This window comes from Parastagonospora nodorum (genome assembly GCF_000146915.1).
Source record: "Parastagonospora nodorum SN15 chromosome Unknown scaffold_44, whole genome shotgun sequence".
NCBI lineage: Eukaryota > Fungi > Ascomycota > Dothideomycetes > Pleosporales > Phaeosphaeriaceae > Parastagonospora > Parastagonospora nodorum.
The window spans coordinates 61676-75772 of NW_001884592.1; the positions used below are offsets into that span (position 1 = coordinate 61676).

The window sequence follows — 14097 nt, forward strand, 5'->3', positions numbered from 1 at the left end:
TTTACGCCTTCAGATCTTCAAAGACTCCTCCAACATGGAGCGTGCAAAACAGGACCTTACTCATTCGTCAAGCGTCGTGGTTCCTGCTCTGACATCATTCCTTGATGCATGCATAGCATAGCGTTCAAGCCCCCTCTTACCCGGTCGCAGCCACATGAGTCTCCAGCCGATGCCACCATCATTCCGCCGTTTGCGTGATCGAAAAGTAACAACGCTAGCAGCTTTCAGTCCATCTCCTTCAGCCACATCACCACTTGTCTTCTGGATCTTAAACGCTCGATGAAGAGGGTCTGGGCCATGAGTAGTTGCCGCGGAGTCAACGACTCAAAGATATTTTACTCGCGCAAAAACGTCGACGTCGTGAGGTGAATTGATCACTCTGAGTCCCCAGACGGCAAGCACTGTTCAACCGCCCAGTTTCGGCGACAAGTATGGTTGCTTGACGCGCCTAAGACAGTGCATAGCAAGACCTGAATGGGCTGAGCATCATCTCTCTATACGACGTGTTCCCCAGAGAAAATGGATCCATGCAGAGTCACATCACCTCCCGTGCGTGTAACAGGGCTGAAAGCCGATCGATCAATGGCCCAAATCCGCACTTACTTAGACAGGTGGCGGACGCCCCTGATTTCCTTTTCATCCTGACAGGCTTCTATATTGCGGGACTCAACGGGGTTGAGTCTGTGATCGCGCTTGGTTGATAGGTGCGGCTCCGTGGGTGCTGCTCCGAGCGTGTAACGATATGAGACAGGGGTTGTTGAACAAACGCTTGCCGTACCTGCCAGAAGCCGTGGCTGCACGGTCCAATCTTGGTCGCACATCGAAACGCAAGGGATGGCCAGAATCTACCAGCCGTGCCAGCCGCAATTGAGATGCCAGGTCGAATACAAGTGGAAAGATTCCTATGGTCAAGTTGTTGTTGTTTCAAACAGCGGCAGCCCAAACGTGCTCATAAGTAGCCCACCCCCGGCCGTCTCCCTTTTACTTTCCCATAGGGCCTCTTCTACTTGCGGCCACCATCCGCTGTTCGTGGCGGCACCACGCTACTCCATAGTCTACGATCAATCATGTTCCCTATCGGCCAAGCCAACTCCGCCATGGTTCGAGTCGAATCCATACTACAACAGCTTCAGCCCCCTCCATTTCCATGAAGCATTCCCTCACTTTCAGCAACTTAATTCACACTACAACACCTTGAACCCCTCCCATTCCTGTCCAGCACCTCCTCGATTTCAGCAATCAAATCCATACCACAACACCTTGAACGCCGTCCAACCCCGCGAAGCATCTCCCCAGTTTCAGCAACCAGATCCGTATGCTGGCAGTGCCAACGTACACACCACCTTCGGTCTGCATGGGTATGGAGTATCCCCTTACGACCCGCAACCACTTCCGCATGACGGCAGATCCGGCATCGGCACCATGTCAAGTCAAGACGGAGTGCAAACCCAACACCCTTTGCAGGCAGGCGACGATACTGTCGAATCAGCATCCACGTTGCACCAAACCTCTCCGGCTTCCGCCTCAAAAGAGGACCTGATCCAGAACACGCCCCAGCAGACGGCCTATGCTAGTGGTTCTGGGACTCAACACCACAGCCACTCGCCCAATAGCCTCAGGCATTCAGTCCGACCAAAAAGAATTGGGCGCAAACCACCACGCCAGGAGTGGGACCCCAGCTACCGGCTCGTTCACACTGCTATTGACGAAGAAGAAGCCGCCAACCGTGCGGCCTTCAAAGCTCATCAAGAGTATGAAAGGTTGCAAATCCGCCTTCGAGACAAGTACAAGGTTTATGATCCTACTGTGGACATGATGACCTGGCTTGATAGTAGTATTGACTTGCCGGGGCGCCGCGGTCAGTACCATTCGAAGTTCAAGCAAACCACGGACTGGAGACTGTTGCTCAAGGCGATTGTCGCTGAGAAGGCTGCGGACACAAAGTTCAAGGAGAAACATGAGGCAGCGGCACAGCTCCATCGTTATGCGGTGGATGACACGGAGGACTTTGAGGATTGAAGGGTTGCGTGACTTGGGTTGATGCGATGAGGCCGGGATGAGAGACTTGAGGGAAATTCGATCGCGTGTTACGATGTTTTGTTGTTTCCATCAGCGTTCAACGCCATGACCGGTAGTGCAAATAATGTAATGAAGCCTTCCGATCTAGTCCCGCCTTGGATGCTTACATCTCTCTGGTCACGCCCTGTACCGTGAACATGCAATCCTACAATCGGTCTTTTGGACATCATTTTCCTCTTGAACAAGACGATGGTGGACGCTGTTAGATATGTGCAGTCGTGCGGGTTATAGACTAGGCACGATCGCTACTATTGCAAAGTGCCAGGCATGAAAGTACTGTCGCGCGATGGTAGGATGGGCGGACTGTGAACTTTTGACAATGCCCTGAGGTTTGCGCGCAGCTACCCAGAGCTTGTCAGCTGTGTAGCGTGAACCCATCGCATGGAGATTTTCAGGCTCAGGCAATCGCCGCGTGCAAGAATTGTTCGAGCCAAAACACGGCGTGACAATCAAGTTATGCTGAAATAAGCAGATATTTATTGCGAGTAGGGCTGCAGTCTTTCGGGGGGCGTGTTGGATCGAAAACAGCTCGGATGGAATCGCGTCGCAATCCGGTTCAGCTGCGCGCTCAGTGGAGAAAGCCGGTGCTAGTTGTCGAGGCTCATTCATGCCAAGCCATTAGCTCAAGTCTTCGTCTCGCATCAACACGGTACACGTCAAATCCTCGCTGGCGCCGATCGGGGAGAATAGACAAGAGCGTCAGTGGACAGACTCTACCGGGCCGTCAGAACTCTATGGTACCCGCGACATCCTGCCAGAGTTGCAAGGAAACAACACCCTTGCAACGCATCAAAACACACGGTACTTGCGCTGATAGCCAATGCCGAGTTCACTCCGCAAAAGTCAACCAACACATACATCGCCAAGGTAGTGCAGCTATGCGCAGGTTCACGATACCAAATGGCCCACAAACTGGTTCATCAATGGTCGATTCTGCCTGGAATCAGGAACGACACGCCATGCTCGCCGCCCATGTATAGCACGCCACACGTACCCTCGAACGCATCAAGACGAGACACGTCAAACGTAGCGGGCGATGACACCGCCGAGCACGACTCATCTCAGTGATAAGTATCGCGACTCGACCTCCTTCGGACGGATGTGCTCAAGGAGGTCTTGGCGCGCTCAACCCGCGAGAAGAGCGTAGACACAAGCAGGAGCATCTTACTTCGAAGAGCTAGCTAGACTTGTCCGGACGAGCACCCGTCAAGCTTGACTCGAACGCTTTTCTTTCCAAGAGCAGCGTCAAGTATCGCGGATCATTCATTGCAGGCACCATCAAGAACACTTATTATGGGTTTTGTAATCAAATTCGGAGCTAAAGCTATCGCGTTGTGTGGGTACAAAGAGATGGGGATACAGGTGAGAGCATTACCAGTGGCAGGGGGCGCATGGAGAATAAAACACAAGGAGATGGGAAATGTCGGCGGGCAAGATGGGAAACGCAAGGGGATGGGAAATGTCGGTGGGGAAGATGGGAAACGCAAAGAGAGGGGGTACATCAGCGACAGATACTGAGCCCACGCCATCGAAGCCTGTACCGCCAGACAGTTGGCGGCATATCCTCCGCCTAGGCTTCATCCATGGGCTGATCCGCCGCTCCAAACTCTTCCTCCGCTCCAAACTCTTCCTCCGCTCCAACCTCCTCCTCTGATCCAACCTCCTCCTCCTCCGATCCAAACACCTGCTCCTCCGATCCAAACTCCTCTCCCACAGCCACAGTTGCTTTCTTCTTCCACACAAGGAGCGCCTCGATGCTAGCGGTCATTGCCTCTATCTCTTGCTTGAGCGTCTCGGCCAGTCGCTGAGAGGCACCGGCATCATCGCCATCGCGGCTGTGCATATCGTTCAACTGAGCGGTGAAGTCGTCGAGTCTGTCACCAAGCTGGGCCTGTCGAAACCTGATACGCACTCCATCGGATACCGAGGCTTGACGCGCGGCAAGCCTATCTCCAAGCAGGTCCTCCAGATGGACGATCCTGGCAAGTAGGGTCGCGTTGAACTTATCTAGGACAGCGAGGCGTTTATTTTCGTTGGCGATGACTTCGTCTTTGCTAGCGATGATGAGTTGTACGTTTTCCAGCATCGCTTGGCGAAGATTGAGAAGATTGTCCTTGTAGCTGATGTACGCGTTTTGGTGGTTGATAAGATCGTCCTTGTGGCTGATGTACGCGTTCTTATGGTCGATAATCGCGTTCTTGCGGCTGATTATCGCATTCTTCTGGCGGATCATCGCGTTCTTCCTGCGGATCATCGCTAAAAGCGGCCGCGTAAGCAAAGCCGAAAGATAACGCTCGACGGCGTTTGTAGGGGTTGGACCGACGGAACTCATGTTGGGGTTGTGTTTGTTCTCGCAGGCCTTGGTGTTGGGATGATGTGGATTTGGAAGTGAAGAGAAGTTTGAGGGTTGTGGATGCCGAAAGAGGCACTCTACCTTGCTTTTATTCAAACTGTAGCCAGGTCGGAGAAATACCAGGCAGCAAACTTGCAAACAAACGACGTCAAGTTGCCAGAAGATTCTTGTTTGTCTGAACAATGGGTGGGGCAGAGAGTGATACAGAGAGTAACACGGCGTTAGTGTCACGGGTAGCAAGCCCACCTCTCCTGCAAAGTGCCGCAGCTGCACACTTGGCAAAGGCGATTTGGGTCCATTAGAATCCATTCGTCCGGAGAATGAGTGGGGGGAGATTGCGAACGTCGGTCAACGGGAAGAAGATGTTTTGACGACATGCAGATACTGCCTTCCGCGCCTGAGCCGCCGTATAACGTGACTCGGACAACTACATGCCTTCACGATACCGCAAGCAGAATTGTTCACAATCCAGCCGGTTAGCGGCTTGATTGCCAACCTGCCATGCTGAGGGACTTGCACGTCTGCACGGAGCATGTTATAGTACGTGCACGCCTAAACTGGAAACAGAATTTGCTAATCGGCTTGCTTGGTTTGAGTGTTGACATGTCTGATTAGTCTTAGTCTGCAGGGACACCGCAGTTGTCAGCTTTGTGGCAATCTTCTTCGGGGAAGGGGCTTTTGCCCCGCAAACTTGTCCGAGATTTGGTCGTAGATGGTCCTCTTGTGATGCGAGAATCTCGAGTCGGCAATGTTTGGTGATTTCAACGCTGTTGTCTGCAGCGTTGTATTAGCTCCGCTCAGTATCGAATCTAGATCGGCAGAGACTTGGCAGGTCTTTTGTTGAAGTAGGTGTTAATAGTCTGGAGCCGATTGTCGATTTGCTCTCGCAGAGCAATATAAAAGTGCCATCTTGGGAACTACCCAAGAAGTGGACCGTACGTCATGTACCTCAATCTCAGCTATATTGTGCTCAATCTTTGCTCTCTAGTCTGCTGCGTTACCATCTCTGCATGTGTACGATCCAAAGGCTGTGAATACATGTTGCTTGAAATTCTCCAGGATACACCGAAAGGTGCTAGAGCGCAGGTTTGCAGCACTTAAACTGGTGGAGATATCCACGTACCAATCTCTATCTTCACACGTCAACGCGCGCCAGACGACAGGTGCGCTTCCGCACTTCTGCGTATGCAGTAAAAGCAAATCGCTTGTGGACGGCGGAGACCGCGAAGAGCTATATGAAGGCGGAGATATAGTCGAGTACGGCAACGCGGCCAAGATGACGACTTTGCGGCCCAGAAAAAAAGGTCTATTTAATGCGCAAGCGACGTCGCAAGTCCCAGAGCTGCCATACCGAGTCCTTGAGTTTGCGCCCTCAACTGCATCCCCAGAAACCTCACCACCGTACGGAAGACGACGCGCCATTGTACCTACACGACTGCATCTTCGCCTGCGCACTACCTCTGAAGGGCCGGTTCGGTGGCGCTTTACGAGTCATGCCATGCGTATCGCAGGTGCTTGCCATGTGTTGCTGGCGTGTTCTGCAACGTGGCGAGACGTTGGACTGGACCTGCTCGCGAAACCGTGGCACGTCTTGCAAAACCGCGAGACACCTCGCTCGTACCCCTTACTTGACGCTATTATAGGTAGCCTTGATCGCATCGCCCAAGGCCCGGTCCGGTCCGTTTCAACGGTGTCTAGGGCTTGTCGCTAATCTAGGCGACACCGATCAGCTCGGTGGGCGCCAGATCGCCGCTGACGACGCGAGCACATCGCATGATTTATGCCTACCACAAGGCAAGGAACCCGCCCAAGCAGCCAACCCCGCTATATCTCCCCAGCTGACAGCTCGAAATACCATTCTCGCTTCCGTGTCAATCCCGGTCACCGTGGGAATTTAGATCTGCGCCACAGGAAGATGTTGCACTGGTAGCATTCCGCCCTGGTGCGTTGTCTTTGTCAGCGCTTCTTTCCCGGAGTTGCTATATTCGCGAATTACAAGGTGCAACCAAAAAAGGGCGACGGGGCGGGCCATGAAAATTGTAGGATCATGAGCTACACGTGTTGTGCACAATGTTTTGACCGAACTCGTTGACGGTGATCTCCATTTGGCTGGCTACGATTCTAATCAAACGCTCAGCGAAGGGTTTCCTCGTCTTGCATTCCAGAGCGGATGACATGTCTGGGTCCAGTCGTCGCGTTATGAGTCTGGATATGATGTCCGCTTCCCACAATGACCGGTGCCCATGGAGAGCGGCAGAAGGCGAGTGATTGCCCGATACTTTGGCTTGGAGGCGTGGACAAGGTCCTTTGGTATGTTGAAGCATTCGCCTCGACGATTACGGCGTTTTTGGCACGTCGAAAGATGGCAGCTGGGATCAATAGAGCCAACTGCTTGCGAGTGTAAGCACCTGAAGCCAACAGGAACATAAAGTGACTAGTCAATTGAAGCACAAGAGCGAGATGTGGTCGGCAACAGTATTCGTACACATGGAGTGAGTGACTTACAAGCGTGTTGTAAAGCTACCAGCACCCGTGGCCACGAGACTTCGTTTTTGACAGTGTTGGACGTGTGTCTGGTTCTGGAAAGCGAGTTAGTGGTGTCTCAGACTTTGCGAGAGGGCGGAGGAAGGAAAGACGTGCCACAATATTGAGCAGGTCGATGGACGATAGTCCTGCATCTTCTGTCCCAATGTCAAAGCATGGAGTGAGGGTGATGTATGCCATCCGATCCGCGATGGGAAGCTGAACAGGCCGGGCTTTTGGCATGATGTACTCTTCTGGTGCGATGAATGTGGAGCTACCGGGCGCAATGGAATACATCAAGGGAGGCTTAGAAGCAAGGGATAAAGTATAAAAGAGAATGCCATCATGGCTTCGGACTGTTAGTACCGGCATAGATTGCGCATTTATAAGTGCCAAGGGTAAGGAAAGAAGAGGAAAAGGTTGGCGCATCTCCTCTCTCGCACTATCTGACAGGATCCGCCGCCACGCGATAGACTTGGCCTCCCTGTAGACCAGCGACATCGACTCAACAATCCAAATCCCATCACGCCTCTCGTAAACGCAATGTACATGCGCTACTTTGTAATGGTCCCTTCGCTGCACACCCTCAGTCCTTTAGCCCTCATCGCCCTCTGCAGCAGGCAAGTCAATCATTGCCTTGAGGTCCACCACGGCGTCTTTATCCGGCCAAGTCAGCAGCTGAACGCAAAGCATTATCAGCCATATCCTCGCGTCTGCATCTCGAGGGATAACGAATTCGTTCAAGAATGCGTCAATTGGCCTGCACATTCCAATGATCGCCAACAGTTCGTGTGCCTTGACCAACGTGTTCTTGAGGTGGTGGATGGGGACCTGGTCCATCTTGGATGTGTCTTTGTGGACCTCGATGGTCGGGACCTTCCTCTTGATCTTGAGCATCTCCGCTGTTGAATCGTCTTGATGATGTTGTCGCCCAGGCAGGCCAGGTGTGGCGGTCGCCCAAGGGGTGGAGTTGGTCCCAGTGGCATGAGCGACAGAGGTAGGTTGGAGTAGAACGAATGTTGACAACGCAAGCCAAGCGAGGAAGAGTAAATTGCGCATGGCGGAAGCTGCGTCTGATCACTTGCTAGTCAGTTGATCCCGGCTTAATGAGCAAAGAGATATGGTGCTTACCGTTAGGGGAGAAGTTTTGAAATGTACAAAGTGTGATGTCTGGTAACTTTCGTTGAAGTGCGGTTGAAGGAACCAAACGAGAAACACAGACTTTTCCAATAAAGCCCATGCCGTCCATATCCCATCTTCCCTCAACTACAGACCAAACAGCGGTGTAAAGTGTCAAACATGCGTGGCATGGAGCTGCGCAGCTGGTGGCATGCGGGCATCCGCAACCTCAAAAAACGCGACCAATCACACGACGGATTGGTCAATGTGCCGGCAGTACAGCAGTCATGCCATTGCTCAATGGACTACCAGGTGGGTACGTGGATTTGAGATGCTAGTTGTTGTTGTCACGTACCACCGAAATGGAAGCTGGGCCCGACGATCAATTGTCGTTGCATCCTGTTGATGTTGAGCGGGAAGAGAGTGACACCCCTGTAATTAGCGCCTAGAGATGGCGATAGGGCTGCAAGTACGATACTCTCTGGCGGGGAAGGGACGCGAGCCGGGGAAGTGTGCAGAAACGCTGGGCGCAGGGAACGGGGATCAAAGAGCACAACCGACAGCACAATTGGACTCGTAATGTAGACCATGTACGTGATCATAGCCAGAGCGTCTTGGCCTGTCACAGTGATTTGCTTGCGTGCGTGCCGCCGTATAGCAGTGCCGCATTGATGTCTGTAGATCAAGGCACCTTCGGGATCCTCGACGATGACGCGACTAAGCGGATTTGCAAGAGAAGACTACAATGGCACGGAGACACAACATATGAACAAGTACAGATTGAAGATCGATAAAGCCTCTGCTACTCGAGAAAAATAGAGGTAGTCGAGCGCTCCGATGTTGCGATGATGGACGCGGATGCTGCAGAGACATGGACAGCTTCCTGTCCGTGATGAGGGGTGAGTTGTGAATCTTTCCAGACCAACGTATCCTCTTTGCTCTGCTAAAAGATCACTCATGCTGGATTCCTGCAAACAGGGTCCGAGAAAATGATTGAACGGGGTATCAAAAGTTGAACGGGAAAGGGAAGGGGCCAGGGCAGAGCCATAGGATGGGAACTGGGAGTTTGAGAGTTGCCGGCTTGGCGAGGCCAGGCGGGGCAATGTGATCGCTCAATCGCCGGTAGGAGAGGCAGACGCATGCCGACTTGAGCCACCCAAGCAGCGTGCTTGGTTGTGTCGGGAGACTTGGTGAGGCCGTCTGCCGCCATCTCCGCGGTGGGGACGTGCGTGAGCTTGATCTTGCCGTCCTTGACAGTGTCCTTAAGGTTATAATAATAGACATTAACGTGCTTCTACGATCATGGTGGCCTTCTGAAGCGACCGGGTCGATAGAGGGCTGAAGGAGCGCGGCGTCGTCGCCAACGTAATTGAGCTGATGGAGCAGGCGCACAAGCCACGAAGCTGCTTTCGCACAAAAGGTGGGGCCAACGTACTCCGCCTCAGTAGTGGAGGTAGTAACGAGCCGCTGCTTGCTTGACTTGTGGCAGATAGTGCCGCCAGTGAACTTGAAGACGTCGCGTCGGCGGGCGACTCGTAGCGCTTGATGAGGGACTTGCAAGTGTAGAGGTAGTCAACAATCTGCAGCACTTACACGTAGTGCTCATTGTTGGGATTGGCCATGGCGCGAGCGAGGTAGCCGACAGCAAACGATATATTGATGCGCAGCTGTGAGGCCGGGTAGAGCAGGCGGTCAATCGGTGATTGGTAGCGCTGAAGGGAGCTGTGGTCGCACACGTCGTCAGCGCGGCGGAGCTGGAGCTTCAGCGCCTTGACATCGATCGGATTGTGGCGAGTACTTGGCCGTGATCGTAGTCCTTGACGAGATTGTGAATGTATGACTCCATGCTGAGCTCGACAGCGGGCGCGCTGGGCGTATCGACATCCCCAAGTAGTGGGAGATGGGACCGAGGTCGCGGCACTTGTGCGAGGTGAGCGACGGAGGCCGTAGACCGCCTTGCTGAGGGCAGCGTAACGACCGTCGGAAAGCTTGATATAGATAACCTCATCTTCGTCGAGCTTGCCGTCAAGAAAGGCAGTAACGACGTCTGCTTGATCGCACTCCAGGCCCAGTGCCGCCACCATAGCGAGCAGAGTCTTAAGGGTAGTAGCGCGAGCAACTGCAGCATACCTCTCACGCCAGAAGTCGTTGTCTTGGCGGTTACCGCAGATGACGAGACGCGCCTTAAAGCGTACCAGCTTGCCGGCGTCGTCGAACTTGTACTTGTATACCCACTTGGTGGGGAGAGCGCGGTGGCCGACAGGGACGACAACGACGATGATCCACGTGCCGTTCTCCTCGTAGGCGAGGTACTCAGCGCCCTCGGCGCCGAGCCACTCCGTCGAGTACTTGTGAAGGCGTGCCTGCTTCAGTTTGTTTGGCTCGGGAGGGAACTTGTCGGTAACCCGGTCGCTCAGCATGGCTGAAGCAAAGGCGCGAGCGACGCGGACAGGCGCTTGTGGTTGGGGAGGGCGATCACCGCGGCAAGAGACACGATGTTGCTCGCAGTCAGCTTGCGGGAGCGCTTGACAGATGGATCGAGGATGTTGCGCTCGTTGAAGCCAGCGGAAATATCCAGGTGGCGAGGCGCCTTGGAACGGCGCAAAGGCGTCAAGTTATCGATAATGGTGCTGTTGTGAGGCCGTCAAAATGATGGCCGAGGCCCTGTTCCGGCAGCTCGAAATCGTCCTCCCGCGCATCCTCCCGCGCATCCTCGTCGGACGGCCGCGGCGGCGATGCTGGCGGCGATAGAGGTAGGACTCGTAGTGGCCCAGGAGCGCAGTGGCGCGCTCGATAGAGGCGTCAAGCAGGTCGTCGCAGGAAGCAAAGGTAACGCTGCTGGAGCGCGCGACCTTCTTCGCAGTTGGGTCCCACATCATATAGATGCGAGGACCCTCGCGACCGACAAAGTACATCTTAGTGGCGCGCGGCGCGAACTTCTCGCCTCGGACGCGACGCTCCCTTGGTATATAGATCCAGCCAGGATCGCCAAACTTGCGGAAGGTGCTGAAGTTGGGGACTGGGTTGGCGGCGGCAGTGTGCTCGAGCAGCAGCGGCTGCGGAGTCTTGTCGTCCGGGACGGCCGTTGTCGAGTAGTGATTCAGCAGCTCGGCTGCATACGTCGCGGCGAGTGGCGAGCGGCCACAGCGACTGTGGCAAGTGTGGGGCAGCGGTGACCATGGCGCGCACGCGTGCAGCCTCGAGGCGGTTGCTGGTCTCTGGGACACCATTCTAGTGGTCCACGTACGGCGTAGACAGCTCAAAGCGAGTGCCTTTGCTAGCCAGCTTCTCAGTAGCGTTCGTGTTGATAAGTACTAGGTCGTTGTCCGTGTGGATGATAGCTACCTAGACGCCGTACTGTGTCTTGACAGTGACGATGTAATCAATGAGAGAGCGACCGAAGCCCTCCTTGGCAGGCGACAGGTCAATAGAGCGGTGGCAGACAAGGTCGTCAGTGTACAAGCTCCAATAGCGCTCGCCGTTCAAGCCAGGTGGGGAGATAAGGCCGGCGAGGTCGACGTGTACGCGCTGGAAGAGGCGCGTGGCGCGGTCTGGGACGACGCGCGAGATTTGGAGGCGTGAGTTGCTGATCATGCAGACCTCACAGGCAAAGCGCGACGTGTTTGTCGGTTCGATGCAAGTCGTGGTCGCTGCGAGCTTGCGTAGCTGGTTAACGTCGGTGTGCCCGAAGGTCTCATGAAGCTCCTTGCGGGTTGGAAGTACATGGGAGCTGTGACTACCATGCTGCAAGACGAAGGACATAGCGCGAACAGCGCTTAACAGGTCATTCTCGTCTTCGACTTGCAGCAGATTCGGCACGCCGTCAATGTCGGGCGTGTACGCGAGCTCGAGGTCGTCGGCCGCGCGATAGAGCTTCTCCCTCCAGCCGTGGCAATAGCAGCCCTTGGCGCGCACCATCCTGTGAGAGAGAGAGACAAACATGTCCGGTGCGTACAAAACGCCACTGAACGTGAGGGCATTGATGCCGCTGTCGGCGCGGAGGACTGCGAGCTTGATAGTGCCCGAGGCCTGGACCTCGACCATGCCGCCACCTGTCTTGATAGAGCCATGCTGATGCGACGCGTACCAGCTGACAACGCGGTCATAGGTATTGCAGATGTGGTCGTTTGCGCCCGTGTCGAGGATAGTGCGGTCCTTGTAGTCAGCGCGGCCGCGAGGCGCTTCGTCTGCTCTGGAATCTCAGAGACGTGGCCATCGCTAGGAGCGAGGCAGGTGAGGAGGAGCGGTACAACGCGGTTGCTGTTGCGGCTGCTCCGACATGGAGAAAGCGGCAAGTTTGGTGGAGGAGCTGTTGGTCCTGGCAGCGACGTCTGAATCCCGCTTCGCCTTGATATGGGGCGGGGCAAGGTGGGGAAAAGACACTCGGCAGAGCTCGTTAGGGCCGGCATGCTCGCGCCTGCAATGCGCGCAACAGCTCGTTGGCGTAGGCCCATGAGGAGATTGTTGAAATGAGTAGGAGCGGGAGTTGTAGGCGACGTTGTCATCGTCGGGGGAGCTGGCTGTTGCCCACCTCGTCCACCACGGCCTCGGCCACGACCGCCACCGCCTTGGTTGTTAATGTCGTTGCCTTGCTGCTGATTGTTGCTAGCGAAGGCAGTCTTAACTATGTCGTCGCGGCGAGACTCGTCGTTGAGTTCTTTACCGACCGCGTCAAGTGTGGGCTTGCGCTTTGACCGAAGGCCGCGACAGATAGAGCGCGCGTACTCAGGGTAGGTGTCCGCGATCGCGAAAATGAACTGGTACAAAACGCCCGCGGTAGGTAGCCCTAGCGACAGGTCCTGAAGCCTATCAAGGCACATGCGAAACCTGTCTGTGAACTTAACAGTAGTAGTACAGTCAACGCATCAGAGCTTGAGAAAATCAGCTCACGCAGTGCAGGCTTCGGTGAGTCCTGCCTTCTCAAAGCGAGCAAGAATGTCTTGCCATTTCTGTGCTGCTGTGTCGTGGTTGTCGATCGCCTGTCAGATATCGGTGAGGAGCGACTGCAGAAAAGCCATGTCGAGGTAGGCGTCGAGACGCTGCCAGAGCCTCAGCTCTACGTGCGCACGCTTGTGCTTCTCCACGACAGTCTTGTTGTTGCCCTGAAATTTTAATCGAACGCCCTACGATCGGTCATTATCGTGAGCGAGGGTTCATACGTCGATCGGTTCCTGCGGCTTGAGGAGGCCGTCCTTGGTTGGTTTTGGTGGCTCCAAAACGTCGCCTGTAAGGGTGTTGAAGGCCATGAGCATCTGCGCGTACATGATAACAGCGGACTTCCATTTCTTGAAATTAGAGCTGTGAGCGTTGAGTTTAGGGACGTTGTTGGAGTCGGAAATGTCAATAATGGCGACGTCGGACGGGTACTAGGGTAATGACGTGGAGCGGCGCAGCTGACTGGCTAACGCTGCCGAAAACAGAGAGACATAGTAGCAGGAGTTATATTGAAAAGAATGTAGCTTTTTATGTAAAGACTCGATTCAGTTTTCGAAGTTTGCATTGTATTGTATTAGAATCTCGTGCGCTATTCCTGGTCAGTCACCGTGGTACGACGTTTGCAAAAACCTTATATAATCTTGACTTTGACGTCCCAAAGCTTTTGATTACTTGCTCATCACTTCAGGTGATTTCCATATTCTTACACTGACCGATTCTGAACGTCATCAGAGCTTAGGGTGATATGTTACAACGTCAAAGACAAGATCGATCACCTAGAGGTCTGAAGCGTTTTAACTGAAAAGGGATTGCAACTCACCAACATCATTACTCACGTGCCGTTCATGGCGCGACCTCAGTGACATCGCCCCTGCATCCACTGTACTTCTCTTTGTCCTTGTATTTCCGTGCTCACCGTCTTGCCTAATGCCACATCCCAAGGAGGGCGAGGAACAACAACAGAAGCTGGATCCGAAGTCAAGCCCGTGGTTATTGTGCTGTGTGTGGACTGATCGCTGAGGATAGTGCGACTGTGAAGTTCTGTAGATACCTTATTGGCTCAAGTCAAGAGGATCCGGACGGAGCGG

The 14097-nt window shown here is 54.2% G+C and overlaps 8 protein-coding genes across 8 annotated transcripts; 3 read left to right on the top strand and 5 right to left on the bottom strand.

The window, feature by feature from the left end:
• Window positions 1-1067: 1067 nt before the first annotated feature.
• On the top strand, window positions 1068-2019 carry SNOG_16187 (hypothetical protein; the record flags this gene model as incomplete). The annotated part of the gene is made up of 2 exons (XM_001806260.1): window positions 1068-1100; window positions 1297-2019. 2 exons carry the CDS (start codon window positions 1068-1070, stop codon window positions 2017-2019), a joined length of 756 nt encoding a protein of 251 aa, XP_001806312.1.
• A 1630-nt stretch (window positions 2020-3649) lies between these two features.
• Window positions 3650-4333, bottom strand: SNOG_16188 (hypothetical protein; the record flags this gene model as incomplete). Its single annotated transcript, XM_001806261.1, has 1 exon — window positions 3650-4333. The coding sequence occupies one exon, from the start codon at window positions 4331-4333 to the stop codon at window positions 3650-3652; it is 684 nt and encodes a 227-aa protein (XP_001806313.1).
• Window positions 4334-5708: 1375 nt separating this feature from the next.
• On the top strand, window positions 5709-6330 carry SNOG_16189 (hypothetical protein; the record flags this gene model as incomplete). The annotated part of the gene is made up of 2 exons (XM_001806262.1): window positions 5709-5855; window positions 6076-6330. The coding sequence occupies 2 exons, from the start codon at window positions 5709-5711 to the stop codon at window positions 6328-6330; spliced, it is 402 nt and encodes a 133-aa protein (XP_001806314.1).
• Window positions 6331-6565: 235 nt separating this feature from the next.
• SNOG_16190 (hypothetical protein) lies at window positions 6566-7198 on the bottom strand (the record flags this gene model as incomplete). The annotated part of the gene is made up of 3 exons (XM_001806263.1): window positions 6566-6801; window positions 6938-7011; window positions 7041-7198. 3 exons carry the CDS (start codon window positions 7196-7198, stop codon window positions 6566-6568), a joined length of 468 nt encoding a protein of 155 aa, XP_001806315.1.
• A 351-nt stretch (window positions 7199-7549) lies between these two features.
• Window positions 7550-8014, bottom strand: SNOG_16191 (hypothetical protein; the record flags this gene model as incomplete). Its single annotated transcript, XM_001806264.1, has 1 exon — window positions 7550-8014. The coding sequence occupies one exon, from the start codon at window positions 8012-8014 to the stop codon at window positions 7550-7552; it is 465 nt and encodes a 154-aa protein (XP_001806316.1).
• Window positions 8015-8254: 240 nt separating this feature from the next.
• SNOG_16192 (hypothetical protein) lies at window positions 8255-8654 on the top strand (the record flags this gene model as incomplete). The annotated part of the gene is made up of 2 exons (XM_001806265.1): window positions 8255-8390; window positions 8524-8654. The coding sequence occupies 2 exons, from the start codon at window positions 8255-8257 to the stop codon at window positions 8652-8654; spliced, it is 267 nt and encodes an 88-aa protein (XP_001806317.1).
• Window positions 8655-9663: 1009 nt separating this feature from the next.
• On the bottom strand, window positions 9664-11305 carry SNOG_16193 (hypothetical protein; the record flags this gene model as incomplete). Its single annotated transcript, XM_001806266.1, has 4 exons — window positions 11195-11305; window positions 10772-11130; window positions 10529-10704; window positions 9664-10496 (listed from the first exon to the last, which is right to left on the bottom strand). The coding sequence occupies exons 1-4, from the start codon at window positions 11252-11254 to the stop codon at window positions 9664-9666; spliced, it is 1428 nt and encodes a 475-aa protein (XP_001806318.1). The 5' UTR covers window positions 11255-11305.
• A 114-nt stretch (window positions 11306-11419) lies between these two features.
• SNOG_16195 (hypothetical protein) lies at window positions 11420-13338 on the bottom strand (the record flags this gene model as incomplete). Its single annotated transcript, XM_001806267.1, has 5 exons — window positions 11420-12266; window positions 12458-12880; window positions 12965-13053; window positions 13090-13176; window positions 13234-13338. The coding sequence occupies 5 exons, from the start codon at window positions 13336-13338 to the stop codon at window positions 11420-11422; spliced, it is 1551 nt and encodes a 516-aa protein (XP_001806319.1).
• Window positions 13339-14097: the final 759 nt, after the last annotated feature.